Here is a 22,578-nt window from a genome sequence, read left to right on the forward strand (position 1 = left end):
ACATTAGGGTCCCAATAAAAATGAGTTACATGAACGCTTGGGTCCGAAAACTCCTCTAAGGAAAGAATGCTTGGACAGATGCAAGTGTGTATAGTTTTAATGGGTATAATTGGATACAGGATATGGGTCCCAAGGAAAGGAAAACAGAACCTTGAATGCAGGCAACACACCCTCAAACTTTGCCACTTTCAACCTGTGGTTTCTAGCCACAGGCACTTAAACACGCAGTTCCCAAAGGCAACTGTAAATTAGTATTCATTCATTCAAAGAATGTCGATGGAAGGTATCAATGACCAGCATGTTGTTTGTTTTTTGTTTGTTTGTTTGTTTTTTGAGGCAGAGTCTCCCTCTGTCGCACAGGCTGGAGTGCAGTGGCGCTATCTTGGCTCACTGCAACCTCTGCCTCCAGGGTTCAAGCGATTCTCCTGCCTCAGCCTCCCGAGTAGGCATGGGCCACCATGCCCGGCTAATTTTTGTATTTTTAATGGAGACGGGGTTTCGCCATGTTGGCCAGGCTGGTCTCGAAAACCCTAACCTCAGGCGATCTGCCCGCCTTGGCCTCCCAAGGTGCTGGGATTACAGGAGTCAGGCAGCGCCCCCGACTGGTGAGCAGCCTGTTCTAGGAGGTGAAGTAGCCAGCTGTGAGAGACAATACTCTTGCTTCCAGATCTAGGAGAGACGACAACTTCTAAAATAACATAATTTTAGACATGAGACATAAACTGAATAGGTCGTGGGGGGAAGTAGGACGAAAGGGTTGATCGAGCAATTCCCAGACCAAGACACCAGGAGGGTCCCGCCCTCGGCCCCGCCTCCTGCTTTGCATACACCTCCTGATTGGTCGGCGGCGGCCGGCCCCACCCCGCGGAGCCGGGCTCCGCAAGCTGCAGGCGGGCTCCGCCAAGATGCAGCGGCGGCTCCGGGTGTCGCCGGGCGGGCCAGGGGCAGCGCGGACCCAAGCCGGGCAGGGGGCGCCCGCCACGGCACCCGCGCGCTCCTAGCGCCCCAGACCCGCCTGCGGGCCCGGATCCTCCTTGCCACTGTCCCACCCGCCGTCCCCGCCCCTCCACCCTTTGTGTCGCCGCCGCCCGGCGCCCCCGGCTCTGCGGGACCCCGGCCGGGCCGGACCCTGGCAAAGCGCCAGGCCCCGCGTGGGCTCCCGGCGAGCGGCTGATGGCGAGGGGGCGCGGCGCGGGCTCTGTAGCCCGTGTTCCCGACGCTGGAGGCCTGGCCCGCCTCCGCCGCATTGTCCCGGGCCGCGCGCCCCGGCCCTGAGCTGCGCCGCCGCAGCACCCGCCCGCCGCCCGCGGGGCCATGCGGAGAGCCGCCGGGATGGAGGACTTCTCCGCGGAAGAAGAGGAGTCCTGGTACGACCAGCAGGACCTGGAGCAGGGTGAGCGCGGGGGCGACGGGAGTAGGAAGGCGGGGAGCGCCCGGTGACCCCTGTCCGCTTCTCCATTGTTGGGCGCTATCACCCCGGGAGGGGCTGGGCTGGACCGGGCGCGCCAGACTCGGAGGAGCGACGCGTCTGGAGAACCGGGACGTGGAGAGAGGGGGCGCTGCCGGAGAAGACGCGGACCGGACGGGTGGAGACCTGCAAAAGTGGGGGGCGGGGGGCGGTCTTCCTATTTTCCCAGACGACAGGGCATCGTCATCCAGCTCGCCCACCCCGTCCTGGAGGCAGCAACTGCTCGGCCGCCCCTGGTATTGTTACGGGGCCTGAGCGCTGGCTAGGAGTCTTCTGAGGCCGGGAGGCGGCTCCTTCGTCATGTTTTGCTGAGAGGGTGGCGTGTGTGTAGAGGGAAGTTATCTCACGCCAAATCCAGCAGCACCCGTCCCTGCCAGGATTTATGAGCTCTAAGACTCCTAGAAAGTTTCCCTAACTCGCTTCCTACTCAGGGAGAAGTGGTACCGGGTTTTTGCTGGTGAAGAAGCAGAAAGTCGAGTCTCCCATCTGCCTTCGAGAGTCAGCAGTCGCTTAGCCCTCCCCTGCCCGGTCCCCTTGCAAATGGCTCATGGTTTGGAGGGGGTCAGGTTCGGGAATCCCGGCCAATGTGCCAGACGAGAGACTGAATAAAGAGAGATACACCTCCGCTGCCCCCAGTTGCCATCTGATGGCAGAAAGGGCGGCTGGAAGGGGGTTAGAAGCTGGTGATGAGGTGGCCGAAGTGACATCACTGGGAGTGGGGGATGGGGCTGTTGGGACAGGAAGGAGGAGGAGGCCTGCTGGAGTGGAGTCAGTTCTATCCTCTCCTCCCCTAAGATGTCTCCTTGGATGGTGAGAGCTGGAAGGGGTGAGGAAACATGTCCAGGGAGAAGTGACCTTCCCATGGCCTCCAGCAAGCTGGGGGGTGTGGACACAAGTCTGCTGCAGTTTGTGCCATCGTGGCCTGCTTTGGTGTGCCCACACCCTGGTCTCCATCCACAAGGCTCCAGAGGGCTGGCTTTGCCCTGATGTGCAGCAGCTACCCGGATCCTGAAGCCCCTGACCTACTTCCCCACATGGCCAAGATTGGCTGGCAGATGAGGCTCTGTCCTTGGGCTGAGGACAAGGGTTAATCATAGCCTCAGGGGGACCAGGGTGGGACTGGGGATGCTGGACTAGGCCCTGCCATGGTCTGTGCCCTGGACTCTAGCCTCAGCCTCGTTGCCTGGAATGAGATACAGCTACACACACACGCACGCACGCACGCACGCACGCACACGCACACGCACACACACACACGCGCACACACACACACACACACACACACACACACACACACACACACACACACACACACACACACACACACACACACACACACACACACACACCCCTCTCCCATCCTGAGCAGTAAATTTTTCCATGAACACCTATTAGGCTCCCCTTAAGTACCAGACACAGCTGGGAATAGTCACAGCCATGACCCTGAAGGTATACCCTGGCAGGTGAAGGAGGCAGGCTTGTAACTAAGTGTAGGTGGCACAGTATTTTTTTTCTTTTTTCTTTTTATTTATTTATTTATTTATTTATTTAGAGACAGAGTCTCCCTCTGTCACCCAGGTTGGAGTGTAATGGTGCGATCTCAGTTCATTGCAACCTCCATCTCCCGAGTTCAAGTGATTCTCCTGCCTCAGCCTCCTGAGTAGCTGAGACCACACCCGGCTAATTTTTGTATTTTTAGTAGAGACAAGAGTTTCACCATGTTGGCCAGGCTGGTCTCAAACTCCTGACCTCAAATGATCCACCCGCCTTGGCCTCCCAAAGTGCTGGGATTACAGGCGTGAGCCACCGCGCCCAGCTGGTGGCACAGTATTATGGGCAGTGGAGGGGGCTTCCTGGAAGAGCCAGGCTTAGAAAGAAATATTGGAAACTGAGTTCTTGAGAAGATGGTTTTCAGGGAGGCCGATGCTAATATTGTTGCTGTGTCACTTAATTCCTGCACCCCTAATGAAGGCTTTGGCACTGTTCCTGGCCCAGAAATGGGAAAGGAGCCAGGGCGTAGAGGTAGGAGATGCACAGCGATGTGCAGCTTCTTGAGAGAGAGAAGGATCTGAGACTCCAGCTGCGCTGGGTGGCCGTGCCCTGGGCTGCCGGGAGGGATGGGCCCTGCAGGCCTCTGCTTCTCTGGCCCTGCTGGTCTGCAGCTGTCGGCCTGGCCTGGCAGCTCCAATGGTAGCCAAAGGCCAGGAACCAGGAGGGAAAGCAGAAATGAGACAGAATAAACTGGAGCTTCCCGCCAAAAGCTGGATGTCTGCTTACTGTGGGCCAGGTACTGTGCTGAGCCTGAAGACATAGTCTCTGCCCTCAGAGGACTCCACATTACATTAGAGAAGACAGAAATAGGACCAAACTCACAATGGCGTCAGAATGAGGGGTTCTGCAGCTGTAGGCCCAGCAACGGGGACAGCAGAGACTTAGAAAGGTTTATGCCAAGGCCCTTTTGAGCTGGAGGCTCCCCAGGAGATGGAGGGAAGAAGGCATTCCAGGGGGAAGAGACGCTTGTACCAAGTCATGGAGCGACATGAGATGGCTGGAAAGTAGGGAGGGAGGGGCTGAAGGAAGCATCAGACATGGGTCCTGTGGGGCATTCCCGTGGGCCCAGCCTGCTCTGTGCCCCAGGGGCCAGGCATGGAGAGCTGGATGGTGGGACGGAGCAGGGGCCAAAGGCCAGCCATATTGGGTGTCGGAGGCCTGTTGCATCTCCCAACCCACAATTCTCTTCCACCCAGCTGCTCCCTGGTTGCCTGTGAGTGGCCCAGAAATGGTTTTCTCAGCCAGCCACCTGGTCTCCCCTCTCGTATGTTTCCTCCTGCCCCAAGGGCAGGCCCTGATTCCACTTTCCAGAAGCTTGACTGTAGAGATCCTGTTTGACTTTGATGCTCTGTCCTGGTGGAAAGCAGCCGTGGGACAAGTGAGGTCCTAGATTCTCGCTGTGTTCCCTCTGCCCACTGCCACGAGCATTTATAAAAATAGAAAAAGCCAGCTGGGCACAGCAGCTCACACCTGTAATCCCAGCACTTTGGGAGGCTGAGGCAGGCAGATCACCTGAGGTCAGGAGTTCGAGACCAGTCTGACCAACATGGAGAAACCCCGTCTCTACTAAAAATACAAAATTAGCCAGGCGTGGTGGCACATGCCTGTAGTCCCAGCTACTCAGGAGGCTGAACCAGGAGAATCTCTTGAACCCAGGAGACAGAGGTTGCAGTGAGCTGAGATAGCACCATTGCACTCCAGCCTGGGCAACAAGAGCAAAACTCTGTCTTAAAAAAAAAAAAACGCTGAAAAAGAGCCGGGCGTGGTGGCTCATGCCTGTAATCCCAGCACTTTGGGAGGCCGAGGTGAGTGGATCACGAGGTCAGGAGATCAAGACCATCCTGGCTAACACAGTGAAACCCCGTCTCTACTAAAAATGCAAAAAATTAGCCGGGCGCGGTGGCCGGCGCCTGCAGTCGCAGTTACTCGGGAGACTGAGGCAGGAGAATGGTGTGAACCCGGGAGGCGGAGCTTGCAGTGAGCCAAGATCGCGCCACTGCACTCCAGCCTGGGCGACAGAGCGAGACTCTGTCTCAAAAAAAGAAAAAAAGAAAGAAAGAAAAAGCCATTAATTATTAAGCACTGGCACTCCCTCTTTCGGCCCACCTTCCTCCCCCACCTTGGACCAGGCATGGCAGGCCCTGTGAGTTCCTCTTTCCAGGCTGAGAGGCAGCTGCTGAGTCACAGATTTGAAGTCCTTGGTACCCGTGCTGTCCCCGCCTGCCTAGCTGACCTTGAGTCCTCAGCCTCAGGAGAGCTCTGACCTGGCAATGGGAGGGAGGTCCTGCCTCCACCCTGGTTACCCCAAAGCTGACCTGACCCTGATTCTGTGGACCCAGAGTGGCTGATAGTCGTGCCCTGGAGCTGAGAACAGGACCCCACAGCCCTGCCAGGTGGTACTTGTGTCCACAACCTGGAGCCCCCACCCTTACCTTTGTCCTCCCTGAAAATGTCCCCTCTCCCTTTGCGGCATCTCTGCTCTGGAATCTGTGGTGCCCGAGCCAGTGAGGGACAGTGGGATTTCTAAGTTTCTTTTCAAAGACAGGTCCTGGGCTCCCCAGACATTCCTTCTCAGGCCTCTGGGGCATTGCTTCACGTAAAACCACTAAAACCTCCTGAAGGAGACCCCAGAAAACCCTGGGGTCCAGGCAGGGGAGGTGCCAACCCAGACTTAATGTTTTTTTTTTTTTCTTTTGACCTGCACAGTTCAAACCCATAGCCCAGACTTAGTACCTTCCCCAGCTTGGTCCGGTGTGTCCCATTCATCCAGCTGTGACAGGTTGTTACTCCACTTTCACTTCCTGCCTAGCCAGCTTCCCCATTCTCCCGTTCCCAGGCCTCTCTCCTCTGAGCCTGGAGCTGTCACCAGCCCTCTGCTAGCTGGTGTCCTCTCCCTAGCACTTGGCTCCACTCAGTTCCCTGCTCTGCAACTTCTAGACTATTACCTGATCCCTCCTGGCAGCTTTGACCAGCTTAGCTTGCACTGTGATCCAGTTTCCCTAAAATGATCTGAGACCTGCCTCTCTGCCCCCAAAGAGCTTCTATTGTGTTTCTCTTTCTACCTGTCCCTGAATCACTAGGTGGCCCAAGTCGATTCACTGCCTTCAAAGGGCAACCTTTGATGTCTCTGGTGTATAGGGTGATATACCACCCTGGCCTGCCAGCATTAGAAATCTACACACAGCCCAGACACTAACCTGGAAGTGGGGGGTATGATGTTCCACTGCACTTGGCCTTTCTTCACTCACCTCTAATGCAGTGGCTTTGCACTCTAGTTAAGCTGCAGGGGCTCCATGAAGGCCACTTACATGGAGCATGTCCTCCGACACCCACGGCAGGAGGTAGAATCAGTAGCAATGGCCTCTTTGCAGACCATGTAACAGTTTCCAAGGGGGGAAACACTTAGGAGGGTAGCCTTCTGACCTCTTTCATGTATATCTGAACTACTGGATACTGTTCAGGATGAGCTAAATTTGAGTCCCACTATGGAAAACAGGAAGATAGCATGGCTGTCTCATCACAAACTGAAGGTGATCTTGCCCGGCTCCTGAGTCCTGAGTTACTGCCATGCACACAACATAGCACAGGGCTGTAGTTCAATCTTTTTTTTTTTTTTTTTTTTTTTTGAGACAGAGTCTCGTTCCATCGCCCAGGCTGGAGTTCAGTGGCACAATCTCGGCTCACTGCAACCTCCGCCTCCTGGGTTCAGGCAATTCTCCCGCCTCAGCCTTCTGAGTAGCTGAGATTACAGGTGCACGCCAGCATGCCCAGCTAATTAATTTTTTTGTAGAGACAGGGGTCTCACTATGTTGCCCAGTTCAATGATCTTTACATCAAACTTTACAATTTGTAGATACCTCCAGACTTTTGCCCAACTGACAGTTAATAAATTCATACAGCATATATCCTCATTCCCTTACTAGGTTTATGTTACGTAACTAATTTTTCTTGGCATCCTCATCAGAAAGTTAATTGCTCAAGGCTAAAGGTTCTTATCTATGATTTACATGATTTGGTTTCTTTGTTGTTGTTGTTGTTGTTTTCAATGGCTGAGGTAGATGTTTGGGAAAGCTGCCTTTGGTTTTCCAGGCTAAGTTACTGCAGCCTTGCTCTAGGATAGCAGCTTTGCACTCCTCCAGATGACACAGGGCCCTCCTTTGGCTAAAACCCAGCCCTGGAGGCTCCACTGTGGCTGTTTCAAAACCTCACCTCTGTGCACAGGAGCGGACTCCAGATTGGTTCCTGTGAGGCAGTTCAGCCTTTATGTCCAGGACCGGTGGCTTGTCTGGCCCCTCTGCCTCTCACAAGGCAATGTCAGTTCTGCCCCCAGCTTGGCTGAAGGCCCAAGGCTCTGCCCTCAGCTGCCCACGAAGAGTCACTCCTTGCCCGGGCTCATCCCTAGGAAAACTTCCCCCCCAGGTCTAGGTTTCTTTTCAAAGACATCCCTTGGGCTCCCCAGCTATTCCTTCTCAGGCCTCTGTCCAATGCATAGCAAGGGCTCAGCCGAAACAACCGTATCTAGGAAACTTTCCGTCCGGGAGTATAGAGCCCATCCGTCCTCCAGAGACCCTAGAACTATCACTATGTCTAAAAAGGGAAAGCAGTAGAGAACTGGATCCCTGAACCACATCATATTGGCCCCAGTAGAGTTGCCTTTATGCATCTTGATCTGATTTACATCGTCAGCCTAGATTGAGAGCTGTTTTAAGAAGCAGCCTCATAAAATGAAACAGACCAGTGCTTTCCTGGACAGTCTTTTGACAGAATGCCTCAAGAAGGCCTACCTTTTGTGCCAGGAATTCTATTTCTAGGAATTCTGTATCTACTCCTACCTTTTGTTCCAGGTACCTAGGCCTACCCTTTGTTCAAGGAATTCTGTGTCCTAAGGAATTGGGCGGTGATTTGCACAAAACGTTTTGTACAACAAAGTTAATTAGTTTCATTCTTTTTTTTTTTTTTCAGAGATAAGGTCTTGCTTTGTCTCACTGGAATGCAGTATTGCAATCATAGATTACTCTAATCTGAAACTTCTGGACTCAAGCAATCCTCCCACATCAACTTCTCTAGTAGCTGCAACCACAGACAGGCACCACCATGCCCAGCTAATTTTACAATTTTTTTGTAGAGATGGGGTCTCGGGTAGGGCGCGATCTCAACACTTTGGGAGGCCGAAGCGGGCGGATCACAAGGTCAAGAGATGGAGACCATCCTGGCCAACATGGTGAAACCCCGTCTCTACTAAAAATACAAAAATTAGCTGGGCGTGGTAGCACGCGCCTGTAGTCCCAGCTACTCAGGAGGCTGAGACAGGAGAATTGCTTGAACTTGGGAGGCAGAGGTTGCAGTGAGCCAAGATTGCACCACTGCACTCCAGCCTGGCGACACAGTGAGACTCAGTCTCAAAAAAAAAAAAAAAAAAAAAAGAGATGGGGTCTCACTGTGTTTCCCAGACTAGTCTCTAACTTTTGGCCTCAAGCTGTCCTCTCACCTCAGCCTTCCAAAGCACTGGGATTACAGGCTTGAACCACTGTGCCCAGTCTACACTTTTTTTTTTTTTTCTTTTTGACAGACAATGTCTCACTCTGTCACCCAAGCTGGAGTCCAGTGGCACAATCACAGCTCACCAAGTAGCTGGGACTACAGGTGTATGCCACCACACCCCACTAATGTTCTTATTTTTTGTAAAGACAGGGTCTCATTATATTGCCCAGGCTGGTCTTGAACTCCTTTACTAAAGCAATCTTCCCACCTTGGCCTCCCAAAGTGCTAGGATTACAAGCGTGAGCCACCATACCTGGCCTGGCCTCTAATTTTTAAATCACCAGTTTGTTGTTGTTGTTTGTTTGTTTGTTTTATTTTTTTGAGACGGTCTCTCTCTGTCACCCAGGTTGGAGTGCAGTGGCACAATCTCGGCTCACTGCAACCTGCTTCCCAGGTTCAAGTGATCCTCCTGCCTCAACTTCCCAAGTAGCTGGGACCACAGGTACACGCCACCATACCTGGCTAATTTTTGTTTTTAGTAGAGATAGGGTTTTACCATGTTAGCCAGGCTGGTCTCAAACTCCTGACTTCAAGTGATCCACCCTCCTCGGTCTCCCAAAGTGCTGGGATTATAGGCATGAGCCACCGCACCTGGCCTAAATCACCAGTTTTTAACCTTTCTGTACTGTTTGATTTTTTTACACCAATCATGCCTTATGAAAAACATTAAAGCTATTTTAAAAAGAAAACAGCCTTGTGAAACTCAGCCTGAGCCTGCTCTAATGACCTCTTTGAGGACCTGCTCTCTCCCACCCTTCTCCGTCTCTGGATTAAGCTGCCTAAATCTTTTTTTTTTTTAACAGATTTATTGAGATTTAATTAACCCACAATACAATTCACTCATTTAAAGTGTGCAATTCAACGGTTTTTATTATATTCACAAAGTTATGCAATCATCACCACAATCAATTTTAGAATATTTTTATCACCCTGCCTCTTTTTAGAAACAAAAAACAGGCCAGGCACAGTGGCTCACACCTGTAATTCCAGCACTTTGGGAAGCCGAGGTGGGTGGATTGTTTGAGGTCAGGAGTTTGAGACCAGCCTGACCAACATGGTGAAACCCCATCTCTATTAAAAATATAAAAATTAGCTGGATGTGGTTGTAGGCGACTGTAATCCCAGCTACTTGGGAGGCTGAGGCAGGAAAATGGCTTGAACCCGGGAGGCGGAGGTTGCAGTGAGCCAAGATTGCCCCACTGCTCTCCAGCCTGGGAGACAAAGCGAGACTCCATCTCAAAAAATAATAATAATAAAATAAATAAATAAATATATTTAATATACATATGTGTGTTGTTAGGAGGATTGTATCCACTCCAAATGTCTCGGTATCATCACACAACTCAGACCAACGAAGAGAATTTTTAGGGATTTTAGTACCTGCCGTTTCCTTCTAACTCCTTCTCTCTACCCACCCATCCCCCACGAAATCCCCCTAAAAACAGACGGATTCCCTCCTAGCCCATCTGATGGGTCCTCATTTCCCTTGGACTGGGGTCAGGGAGGGAAGGTTCCAGTCCTACAGGGTACAAGCACCAGGGCTGCTGGGGGAAGAGGATGGTTCTGCTGCTCAGGGAAAGAAGGTTTGAGAGCGGGGCACATGTCACTAGGGTCAAATGGTACCCAACCAGGAGCCCGATACCTGAATTCTCCCCCAAGAATGGACATAAACCAGCTGAGTGACCATGGGCAAGTCACTCTGCTGTCCTGCCCATTATCCATAAAATCAAGAAGTTGGGCCAAAAAGTTCTGAATCCTCTTCCAGTTTTTTTTTGTTTGTTTTTGTTTTTGTTTTGAGACGGAGGCTGGAGTGCAGTGGCGCGATCTCGGCTCACTGCAAGCTCCGCCTCCCGGGTTCACGCCATTCTCCTGCCTCAGCCTCCCAAGTAGCTGGGATTACAGGTTTGCGCCACCACACCCAGCTAATTTTTATATTTTTAGTAGAGATAGAATTTCACCATGTTGGCCTGACTGGTCTCGAACTCCTGACCTCAAGTGATCTTCCCACTTTGGCCTCCCAAAGTGCTGGGATTACAGGCGTGAGCCACCGCACCCAGCCTCCTATCCACCCTTCAAAGTCCAACTCGAAAGCTGCCCATTTGCCTGAGCCTCCCAGGGAGAGCCTTGCCCATCACCTCACGGCACCTTGCCCCTATGTCCGTCCATGCTCTTATCACTCACTTAATCTTCCAAAAAGACAAATTATGCACTGATTCTGTGCTAGATACTGTCCTAGGTCCTGGGGATATTCATGAGCAAAACAGATAAAAATCCCTGTCCTGCCAGGTGCGGTGGCTCACGCCTGTAATACCAGCATTTTGAGAGGCCAAGGTAGGAGGGTCACTTGAGGCCAGGAGTTCGATACTAGCCTGAGCAATATAACAAGAGCCTGTCTCTACAAAAAAATTTTAAGAATTTTAGCCCAGGTGTGGTGGCTTATGCCTGTAATCCTAGCACTTTGGGAGGTCTGAGATCAGGAGTTCAAGACCAGCCTGGCCAACATGGTGAGACCCCGTCTCTACTAAAAATACAAAAAATTAGCCGGGCGTGGTAGTAGGTGCCTGTAATCTCGGCATAAAAAAGATTTTAGAAGTTAAAAAAAAAAAAAAAAAAAAGGGTCGGGCACGGTGGCTCACGCCTGTAATCCCAGCACTTTGGGAGGCCGAGGCGGGCGGATCACAAGGTCAGGAGATCGAGACCATCCTGGCTAACACAGTGAAACCCCGTCTCTACTAAAAATAAAAAAAAATTAGCCAGGCATGGTGGCGGGCGCCTGTAGTGCCAGCTACTCGGGAGGCTGAGGCAGGAGAATGGTTAGCGTGAACCTGGGAGGCGGAGGTTGCAGTGAGCCAATATCGCGCCATTGCACTCCAGCCTGAGCAAAAAGAGCAAAACTCCATCTCAAAAAAAAAAAAATTGTACTACTCCTGTAGTCCCAGCAACCGGTATTATAGTCCCACGCCTATTCACAGGCGTGATCATATACACTGTAGCCTTGAGTTCCTGGGCTCAAGGGATCCTATCCCAGGCAGCCGTATTGCACCACCTTTTTTTTTTTTTTTTAATAGAGATGAGGTCTCACTGTGTTGCCCTGGGAGGCTGAGGGAGGAAGATTGCTTGAGCCCAGGAGCTCAAGGCTGCAGCACATAGGATCACACCTGTGAATACTCACTGCACCCCAGCCTGGGCCCCATCCCTTAAAAGAAAAAAAACTGCCCCATGAGCTCACAGTTAGTTGGGGGAGCGAAAAAGATAAAGGAGTAACTTGCTTGGGAAATTAGATGGTGCTAAGTGCTAAGGAGAAAGATGAAGCCAGGGGAGAGACTGCAGGACAGGGAACAGTGTGACTTTGAATCAAGTGATTGGGGAAAGATCTAGAGAAGGTGACAGGCACAGACTTGAAGAAGAAGAGGGAGCAAGTCCTGGAAGTATCAGGAAAGAACATTCCATGTGTGAGGCTGGCTTCTGGGTTGTCCACACCACTCTCTGCTGTGTTGACTTCCTGTTGTCTTCATCAAAGCTTTTTTCCGTGGTATTCTAAAATTAGGCCAGCAGTGGGGGCTGGGAGGGCATCTGTGTTAGTCCCTTCCTGGCTGTGACCCGCTACACTCACTGTCAGTATTAAGGCCCAGAAGCCTGTTGATAAGCTACCCTGTCTCACCACGCGCTGGTGTGGAAACAAGGCCCAGCCAGCACGCCTCAAGGTAGATGGAATCCCCACTGGTCAGAGAAGAAGCCATGCGGACACTCCAGCTTGGCCTGGGTCACAGCACTGACTCCTCACCCGCTAGTCTGGCTGTTAAGAGGAGAAGGTGCACTGCCTTCCAGCCTGGGAGGAGGACAGCATTTTGTATTTGTTCCACTGATGCAGCTTAGAACCACACCCCTGAGAATCGTGGCAAACCTTTCACAACCTGGAAAATGTTGAAAGCAACCATTCCTATTTTTGTTTGTTTTTTATTAAATCTTGCACACACACACACACACACACACACACACACACACAAAAAAGAACATTCAAGGCAGAAATAACAGTGCAAAGGCTTAGCTCCTGGCTTACCTCTCCTCCCAGGCCTGGAGGCTCCCAGTGTCTTGGTTACATTGGGGTTACCTAGAGTAGATGCTCAGAACATGAATGGGCATCCTCTGCCTTTGTTCTTATGCTCGTATTTCTCCTATCCTAGACTTGCACCTAGCTGCGGAGTTGGGGAAGACTCTGCTGGAGAGGAACAAGGAGCTGGAGGGGTCCCTGCAGCAGATGTACTCCACCAATGAGGAACAGGTGCAGGAGATCGAGGTGAGGGCCCTGCATGTGCTTGCCCACACCCCTCGAGGGGCCCTTGGCCTGTGTGTGCCTTTATGCAACTTAGAATAAGGTGCCAGCTTATCGGACACAGCCTTAGCCCAATAGCCTGGTACAGTTGACAACTGTGCTATCCTGTACAAGGATAGCACAGCTATCTCAGGCAGCCCTATTGCACAACCAGATTTGTTTGTTTGTTTTAAATAGACACCAAGTCTCACCATGTTGCCCAGGCTGGTCTGTAACTCCTGAGCTCAAGTGATCCTCCCACCTCAGCCTCCTAAAGTGCTAGGATTACAGGCATGAGCCACCATGCCCAGCCTGAACCACCATTTTTAAGCCCCACTCAGCTGAAGACAAATACATCAAAGCAAACTTGTCCTTAGAAGGGGAGAAGGGGCCGGTGGCTCATGCTTGTAATCCCAGCACTTTGGGAGGCCAAGGTGGCCGAAATACTTGAGCCCAGGCAACATGGCGAAACCTTGTCTCTACAAAAAATACAAAAATTAGCTGGCTATGGTGGCATAAGCCTGTGGTCCCAGCTACTCAAGAGGATGAGGTGAGAGGATTGCTTGAGCCTGGAGGTTGAGGCTGCAGTGAGCCGTGATTGTGCCACTGCACTCCAGCCTAGGCAACAGAGCGAGACCCTGTCTTAAAAATAAATAAATAAAATAAAAAAGATTTATTTTGTTTTTTGAAATGTAGTCTCACTCTGTCGCCCAGGCTGGAGTGCAGTGGCGCGATCTGGGTTCACTGCAAGCTCTGCCTCCCGGGTTTACGCCATTCTCCTGCCTCAGCCTCCTGAGTAGCTGGGACTACAGGCGCCCGCCACCACGCCCGGCTAATTTTTTTTGTATTTTTAATAGAGACAGGGTTTCACTGTGTTAGCCAGGATGGTGTCTATCTCCTGACCTCGTGACCTGCCCGCCTCAGCCTCCCAAAGTGCTGAGATTACAGGCGTGAGCCATTGCGCCAGGCATAAAAAAGATTTTAGAAGTTAAAAAAAAAAAAAAAAAGGGCCGGGCACGGTGGCTCACACCTGTAATCCTAGCACTTTGGGAGGCCAAGGTGGGCGGATCACGAGGTCAGGAGATCGAGACCATCCTGGCTAACATGGTGAAACCCCATCTCTACTAAAAATGCAAAAAATTAGCCAGGCGTGGTGGTGGGCGCCTGTAGTCCCAGCTACTCAGGAGGCTGAGGCAGGAGAATGGTTGGCATGAACCCAAGAGGTGGAGCTTGCAGTGAGCCGATGTCGCGCCACTGCACTCCAGCCTGGGCGAGAGAGCGAGACTCCGTCTCAAAAAAAATTAATTAATTAATTTTTAAAAAAAAAAGAGTCTGGCGTGGTGGTGCACGCCTATAATCCCAGCCCTTTGGGAGGCAGAGGTAGAAAGATCACTTGAGGTCAGGAGTTCAAGACCAACCTGGCCAATGTAGTGAAACCCTGTCTCTACTAAAAATGCCAAAATTAGCCAGGCGTGGTGGCGGGCACCTATAGTTCCAGCTACTCAGGAGGCTGAAGCATGAAAATCACTTGAACCCGGGAGGCAGAGGTTGCAGTAAGCTGAAATCATGCCACTGCACTTCAGCCCGGGCAACACAGTGAGACTCTGTCTCAAAAGAAAAGAAAAAAGACAAAAAAAGAAGTAGGAGGAGGGTCTAGGCAGAGACATTCACCCCTACCCAATTCTAAAAAGTTACTCAATGTCCTTCCACCCCCAGTACCTAACCAAGCAGCTGGACACGCTGCGGCACGTGAACGAGCAGCACGCCAAAGTCTATGAGCAGCTGGACCTGACAGCCCGGGACCTGGAGCTGACCAACCACAGGCTGGTGCTGGAGAGTAAGGCCGCCCAGCAGAAGATCCATGGGTGAGGGCCCAGCTGAGGGCTGGGGGGGCGGGCGAGGGAGAGCCCCAGGGCTGAGTGTACACAGGGGCCCATGGACTGATGGGTGTGACTTGTGCGCGTCTCCCTAGGAACCGGGGATGGGAGTGAACTTGTCCTTCTCGATTTTGTGTGGTTTAACATTCAGGCCGCAACCTTGCTTTAAGCACCAACTATGCACCAGGCTCTTCTTTAGACACTGGGGATGCAACGATGGGGAAACAAAGACATTGTCCTGCCCTATAAGACCTCACAGCCTGGAAGAGAAGGCAGGCATGTAAATATTTTATGGCAGTGCAGGACAATAAGTGATAGAAGAGTGACAAGGAACTGAGGTGGCACAGAGGAGAAGTGATCAGCTCGCCTGAGGTACAAAAGAAGGGTGGGTCCTTGGGCATGCATAGAATTCCCCATCCTACCTCAGGACCAGACAGCGGCTCAAGGGTACCTGTCTGCCTCCTACCCAACGTCCCTCCATCTTCAGGGAGCCAGGGCTGCCCTGAGGCAAACTGGCCCCATCCCCTTAAAGTCCCTGTGTGTCCACCGCCCCACCCCCAGGCTGACAGAGACCATTGAGCGCCTCCAGGCTCAGGTGGAGGAGCTGCAGGCTCAGGTGGAGCAACTGAGAGGCCTGGAACAGCTGCGAGTGCTCCGGGAGAAGCGGGAACGCAGGCGTACCATCCACACCTTCCCCTGCCTCAAGGAGCTGTGCACCAGTCCCCGGTAGGTGAGAGCGCTGCTTGGTGTCTCTGGGATCACCAGCCACAGGAGGAAGGAGAGGCAGCAGGCAGCAGGGTGCCGTTGGTGCATCATCCAGGCCATCAGAGAGACTGGTCCTGTTGCTAATGACAGTCATAGCAGCTGGCGTTTACTGAGCCCTGGCTGTGTGCTGCCACTATGCTGATATAATTCTTATTGCAACACTGTTGGGGGTGTTTTATTATGCCTGCTCTCCAGATGATAAAATTGAAGCTCAGAGGTTGTGTGTCTCATCCAAGGTCACCTGTTTAGTAAGAGGCTCAGCCAGCATGCTAACCCAGGAGGGGTAACCCACTGTGCTTTTCAGTTCCCATTAAATCTAAGACCAGACAACCACTTAATAATGGAAAAATACATGTGTCATATGTAGTGGGTGTTTCAATAAGGGTCCTGGCAGGAAACAGTCTCTTACACAGAGTAATGGAGAAGTTAAATGAAGAAGAGGTGTGGGCAGGGGGTAGGGAAACCACAGGGACACTATAGTGCCCCAGGGTTGCAGCAGAGAGGAGCTGCCACCAGCCCTAGGCCTCAAAGAGCAAGGGGGAAGGGAGGTTACCGGCACCTAGAAGGTATGGAGAAGGCTGCCTGGTCACCATTAACCAGGGAGAGCCCAAAGAAGACACACCCTACGGCCTCTGCTCCTCCCTCGGACCTCTAGCCAGTGCCTCCCATGGGCCAAGCTCAGGAGAGAATCAGGCAACCTGGCAGAGGTGGGCCGTGGTGGTCAGCCTCCGGGGGCAGAGAGCAGGGGGAGAAGCGGGGAGGAGGGTGGACAGCCAACGGAGAGGGGCAAACAATTTCAGCCCAGAGAACAAGAGAGATGTAAGCGCCCTGGCTGGGCTTACACGTGACCACTGCCCTCTCCTCCGCCCCCACCCCGCTGCGACTTCCACTCCCCGCCAGGTGCAAGGATGCTTTCCGCCTACATAGTTCCTCCCTGGAGCTGGGCCCGCGGCCCCTGGAGCAGGAGAACGAGCGGCTGCAGACCCTGGTGGGGGCGCTGCGCTCCCAGGTGAGCCAGGAGCGGCAGCGCAAGGAGCGGGCGGAGCGCGAGTACACCGCGGTGCTGCAGGAGTACTCGGAGCTGGAGCGCCAGCTGTGCGAGATGGAGGCCTGTCGCCTGCGTGTGCAGGAGCTGGAGGCCGAGTTGCTGGAGCTGCAGCAGATGAAGCAGGCCAAGACCTACCTACTGGGCCCGGACGACCACCTGGCTGAGGCCCTGCTCGCACCCCTCACGCAAGCCCCTGAGGCCGACGATCCCCAGCCCGGCCGCGGGGACGACTCGGGCGCCCAGGACGGCGTCTCCTCACCTGCCGCCTCTCCAGGCCACGTGGTGCGCAAGAGCTGCAGCGACACTGCGCTCAACGCCATCGTGGCCAAAGACCCAGCCAGCCGGCACGCGGGCAACCTCACACTGCACGCCAACAGCGTGCGCAAGCGGGGCATGTCCATCCTGCGGGAGGTGGACGAGCAGTACCACGCGCTGCTCGAGAAGTACGAGGAGCTGCTGAGCAAGTGCCGGCAGCACGGGGCCGGAGTGCGGCACGCCGGCGTGCAGACCTCGCGCCCCATCTCCCGGGACAGCTCGTGGAGGGACCTGCGCGGGGGTGAGGAGGGCCAGGGGGAGGCCAAGGCAGGTGAGAAGAGCCTGAGCCAGCACGTGGAGGCCGTGGACAAGCGGCTGGAGCAGAGCCAGCCCGAGTACAAGGCGCTCTTCAAAGAGATCTTCTCCAGGATCCAGAAGACCAAGGCTGACATCAACGCCACCAAAGTCAAGACGCACAGCAGCAAGTGACCCTTGCCCGGCCTGCAGCCTCCCCCAGGGTGGAGGCCGTGGGGTCCCTCAGGCCTGGGCGGTGCAGCTTCCAGAGAGCAAGCGCCCTTTAGCCGCCTGCCACCACAGCACGCGGCCTCCTGATCCGGAAGCACGCAGCATGTTCCCTGCTGAGCGGAGGCAGCCCACCTGTCCTGCCTCCCAGGAGCCCTTGGCCACCTCGCGCCAGCCCAAAGGCGCAGCTCAGAGTTCAAAGCCAAATGTCCCCACTACCCCAGGGATTCCCCCAGCTCCCCCAGCCCCCAGCTTCACCCTCAGACTGGTGACCAGGCTTCTGAAAGCCATTCTGGATCAGTTGGCTTTTTTTTTTTTGGTTAAGTTTGTTTTTTCTAAGAGATTTGCAATGCAAGGTCTCCTTGACCCCTTGCCACAACTGGAAACACTTGAAAGGGGACCCCAGGGCCAGCTGTTTCAGGGGTTTCCTGGACCACCCACTGCTTCTCCCCAGCCCTGATGCTCTGACATTCGCTTAGCACCAGCTGTCCCACCCCCAGGGTCCTGACCAGGTCAGAGATGTCCCCTGCCATGCAGAGCGGGAAGCCTCAGCTGGGCCTGCAGTGTCCCTGCGCCAGCCCTGCCAAGGACAGGTTTCTCCCTGGATACTCTTGGCCCACCACAGATCTGTAGCCAGTCAGAGGAGGAGGAGAAGGAGCCCCTCAGCAGAGTGGTGCAGTTTCGCTCAGAGCCGGCCTCCTCGGCTTCCAACCCCGGAAATGCCTGCTGGGCCTTAAGCTTTCCAGGGGCCGGGGCAGTGGGGAGCCCCCATCCCTTCACACCACCACCAACTAACCAAGCTTGGCCTCTGACTCCCCTCTCTGTGCTTGCCCCCATCTCAGGGACCATGATGTCTCAGTCACTCCACGCTCCCCACAGGCCAACCCTGGCACAGGTCATGTCTGCAGCCCCCAGAATGTTCTGGACATGTACCACCAGCCGGTTGTCCCAATGTCCACCCCTGCCTCCCCTTCACTGGGGACTGGGGTTTTCACCCCATGCTGCATCGTGTTGAATTGGGATGGGGCTGAGGAACATGCTCCCTCCCTCCCTTCCATAAAATGCCTGCTCTTCACTTCCCACCTTTGTGGGGGGCTTTTAGGACCCAGCTGGGTCAGGGGTTTTGCTTCAAGATGTCAGAAAGTCAAGGTTCAGCTAAGAGACACCCAGGTCCCCAGCTTGCCCTGAGCAGCCCTTCAGGGCTTCTGGTTCCTTCTGCCGCCCTTCCTGAGACCCTAGAAACCAGAGGAGCCATACAGTCAGTGGAAGGCAGGGGCCCTGGCCTCTGCACCGGGAGCCCAGTGGGAACCTTCATGCCTTATTTATTTATAATGGGTTTTTCTTACCAAGCATCCCTGACCTCCTGGAGACACCACCTGCTTTCCGGGCGGCACTGTGATGGGAGCTGGTGGCAACCGAGTCCTTCTGTACATGCAACTGGGAAACTTTTGTCCTTTGAGGCTAGGCAGCTCCCTGCCCTCCGTGTGTCTCTGTTATCTGGGGGAGAGGAGTGTGGAAGCGTGGGGGGAAGAGCTCCAGCCTGTTTGATCCCCAGCTCTGTAGTGGCAGACCAGCGTCACCTTTGAAGTATACGTGAGAGAAATATATTTACAAATGCTTTATTTCTTCTTTAATAAAAAATGCACCAGTATTCTAAAAGCAGAAATGGCCCATCTCTGTGCATCTCACACACCTGCCTCACATCACGCCCAGCCATGGGAGAGGGTAGCATCCTGGGTCCCACTTCCCTGAGACTGAACAGCTCCAAATAGCAGGCTCTGGCAGAAGTTTCTATATTTCTTGAGGGCCAGCTAGGGATACATGGTGAACAAGCCAGCAGGGCCCCTCTTCCCTTGGAGTTTATATTCTGATGTGGGGAGATCCACTCAAAATAAACAAAAAAAGATATAGCATGATGGAAAAATCGGGGCAAGAGGGTAGTGCTACCTCAGCTAGAGCACGTGGGCTCAACAGGGTGAACCAAGTTAAAAAAAAATCGGCATGGCGCAGTGGCTCATGCCTGTAATCCCAGCCCTTTGGGAGGCCAAAGTGGATCGCTAGAGCCCAGAAGTTTGAGACCAGCCTGGGCAACATAGCAAGACCCCCTCTCTACAAAACATTTTTTGAAAATTAGCAGAGCATGGTGGTGTGCATTTGTAGTCCCAGCTACTCAGGAGGCTGAGGTGGGAGGATCACGAGCCAGGAGGTCAAAGCTGAAGTGAACTATGATCATACCACTGCACTCCAGCCTGGGCAACAGAGCGAGACCCTGTCTCAAAAAAAAAAATCATATCTAGATATATAAATACAGCACATGAAGAGATATACAGTGTTACTAAAATTCCTGGGGGAGCAATTGGGAGAAAATGTCTAAATAGGCTCTTTGAGGTAGGAAGGGGAAGCGATCATGGAAAAAAAAGATTGAGAAATGCTAAGCAAGGGTGGTCGGGGCACCTCTGGAGAGGTGATGATGAAGCTAAAACCAGAAGGCTGGGGAGGAACCAACGGGAAAATCAGTGGAGGCATAGGGAGCAGCTGGGGCAGTGGGGGGCAGCCGGGACAGAGGGTGAAAGCCAGGCTCCCAAGAGCCCGGAAGGTTCGGGGGAGCTCAGGCCTCCTAAGTGCAATGAGACGCCACGGCAGGATGTCCAGGGCCAGACTGATGCCCTGAAGGACCATGAGGGATGGGGAAGCTGACCTGCCCTTGGTGAGCCACCCAATAGACACAGGACAGTCACAGGAATGACAAGAGGGCCATCTCCTGGTGTTTTTCAAGCTGATAAACCCCACATCTCTCTTCCATATACATGAAAAACCTCACCACTCCCATTCCTCCTCAGATATCTGTCTCCTCCCCATGTTATACAGAGGACGGTACATAGAGGGGTTCATCTTCTGGAGGGGTCCCCATCACCAAGATTACACCAGCCTCCCTCTTGTTCTGGAAGTGCCGTCAATCTGTTGGGTTTTCTGTTTTCCTCAATGCAAAATGATAGGCTGGGCGAGTTGGCTCACGCCTGTAATCCCAGCACTGGGGGGCTAAGGTGGGCAGATCATGTGACATCAACAGTTCGAGACCAGCCTGGCCAACATGGTAAGACCCCATCTCTACTAAAAATACAAAAATCCTAGCTACTTAGGAGGTTGAGGTGGGAGGATCACTTGAACCGGGAAAAGGAGGTTGCAGTGAGCCGAGATCGCACCACTGCCCTCCAACCTGGGTGACAGAGCAAGACTCCATCAAAAAAAAGAAGCAAAATGATAGTGCTTTTTCAAACTTCCCTTGCTCCACCCAGCCGTCTCCAGATTTAGTAATGTCCATCCTGAACTTAAGAATTGCTGTCCAAGAAAAAATTAGCCGGGCACGGCGGTGGGCACCTTTAGTCCCAGCTACTCGGGAGGCTGAAGCAGGAGAATGGTGTGAACCTGGGAGGCGGAGCTTGCAGTGAGCCTAGATCGCGCCACTGCACTCCAGTCTGGGCAACAGAGCGAGACTCCGTCTCAAAAAAAAAAAAGCAAAAAAAAAAAAAGAATTGCTGTCCAAGCTCAGATATTGGAAGCCTAGAAACAGGACTGTGGATCCTGATCAAAGGGGGCACCTCTAGGGTATCTTCCTTCGCCTCACACTGCCAACGCCACCCACCCCTTCTCGCACCAGCAGCCTGGGTGGACCTTTCCAATGAGGGACTTCCAAAATCAGAGAGGAAAATGCTCCTGAATCTTTGAGGGGTTTCTTGCTAGCTTCACTCTCCTGTCTCCAGACAAAAAAAGGCAGCTCTGTGGACTCCAATTCCACCAGCCCACACGACCTGAGTCTGTGGAAGAACTTCCAAAGTCTTCTCAGCGAGGTAGACTCAGGGGCCAGCTGGAGCTGGGGGAGAAATGCATGCTTCCCCCTAAAACTCCTTCCCCCAATGTCCTGATGGGGAACAACTTCCCTTGAACTCAGGAGGGGAGGAAAGTGTGGTGTGGGGCTGGGCACGGTGGCTCATGCCTGTAATCCCAGCACTTTGGGAGGCGGAGGCAGGAGGATCACTTGAGCCCAGGAGTTGGAGACCAGCCTGGCCAACATGGCGAAACCCCATCTCTACTAAAAACACAAAAATTAGCCAGGCATGATGATGCGCACCTGTAATCCCAGCTACTCCGGAGGCTGAGGTACAAGAGTTGCTTGAACTCAGGAGGCTGAGGTTACAGTGAGCCTAGACCACACCACTGCACTCCAGCCTGGTGACAGAGTGAGACTCAGTCTCAAAAAAAAAAAAAAAAAAAGTGTGGTGTGGCAAGCCCAGGGCTGGGCCCCAAACTGCTGTGCTTAGTATATCAACTGAACAGCATGGGGGGTTCACAAGGGCAGCATGCAAGTGGCTGTTGGGTTTTCCCATCCTGTTGTCACCTGTCATCACCAGGATGGGGAGCAGGTGGTGGTGACCACATGGAGCGGTCACACCTGAGAGACGAAGGAAGCCGTGGCGTGAATCCAGCCATCCTTCTCTCCCTCAGCCCTTTTTTTTTTTTTAAGACAGGGTCTTGCTCTGTTGCCCAGGTTGGAGTGCAGTGGCACAACTGTAGCTTACTCGGCCTCCAGCTCCTGGGCTGAAGTGATCCTCTCCCTTCAGCCTCTCCAGTAGCTGGGACTATGCTGGCTAATTTTTTTTTTTTAATTTTTTGTAGAGACCAGGTCTTGCCATATTGTCCAGGCTGGTCTTGAACTCCTGGGCTCAAATGATCCTCCCACCTTGGCCTCCCAAAGTGCTGGGATTACAGGAGTGAGCCACCATGCCTGGCCTCCCTCAGCTTTCTAAACTGCCCTCTGGATGCATTTCTTTCCCTTCTTCCCTCCTGATCACCACTTTGTCCTTGCTCTGTGGACAGATACTCCCTGCTGCCTCCCCAGGGGCTCCTCCCCGCCCCCCGGCCCCCGCCCCGTTCTCTCCTCCCCTGAACTGGCACCCTTCTCCTCTCCCAGGGCCAAACCCACCGCCCCACTTGGGGAGGGGAGCTAGCCAAACAGACCTGCCTCTGCCCTCCCTGGGGATCCTGAGCTGAGAGCTGGGGGGTGGCCTCAGTTTTGGGGGACCAGGCAGATAAGGGTAGCAATGAAGGAAGTACCTTCCAGGGAGAGGGGGGCAGCTCTGTGCTGCCCATCCCCTCAGGGAAGAAGGAAAGAAGGTTGGAATACGGTTCATCGAACTGGATTTCCCACTCCAGGGCTACAGAGGAAAAAAGACAATAGTAA

General features: G+C 53.4%; 1 protein-coding gene across 1 annotated transcript; it reads left to right on the top strand.

Annotated features, from left to right (window-relative positions):
* Positions 1-86: 86 nt before the first annotated feature.
* On the top strand, positions 87-19,005 carry CDR2L (cerebellar degeneration related protein 2 like). The gene is made up of 5 exons (XM_024235521.3): positions 87-1,393; positions 12,745-12,857; positions 14,589-14,737; positions 15,311-15,475; positions 16,415-19,005. Exons 1-5 carry the CDS (start codon positions 1,315-1,317, stop codon positions 17,304-17,306), a joined length of 1,398 nt encoding a protein of 465 aa, XP_024091289.3. The 5' UTR covers positions 87-1,314; the 3' UTR covers positions 17,307-19,005.
* Positions 19,006-22,578: the final 3,573 nt, after the last annotated feature.

The sequence above is a fragment of the Pongo abelii genome, chromosome 19 (genome assembly GCF_028885655.2).
Source record: "Pongo abelii isolate AG06213 chromosome 19, NHGRI_mPonAbe1-v2.0_pri, whole genome shotgun sequence".
Lineage (NCBI taxonomy): Eukaryota > Metazoa > Chordata > Mammalia > Primates > Hominidae > Pongo > Pongo abelii.

Excerpts from the sequence above, each read along its gene's own strand:
- CDR2L (XM_024235521.3), top strand. The coding sequence starts at position 1,315 with ATGCGGAGAGCCGCCGGGATGGAGGACTTCTCCGCGGAAGAAGAGGAG. Across the intron at positions 1,394-12,744 it reads CCAGCAGGACCTGGAGCAGG|ACTTGCACCTAGCTGCGGAG; the intron begins GTGAGCGCGGGG and ends CTCCTATCCTAG. Across the intron at positions 15,476-16,414 it reads GAGCTGTGCACCAGTCCCCG|GTGCAAGGATGCTTTCCGCC; the intron begins GTAGGTGAGAGC and ends ACTCCCCGCCAG.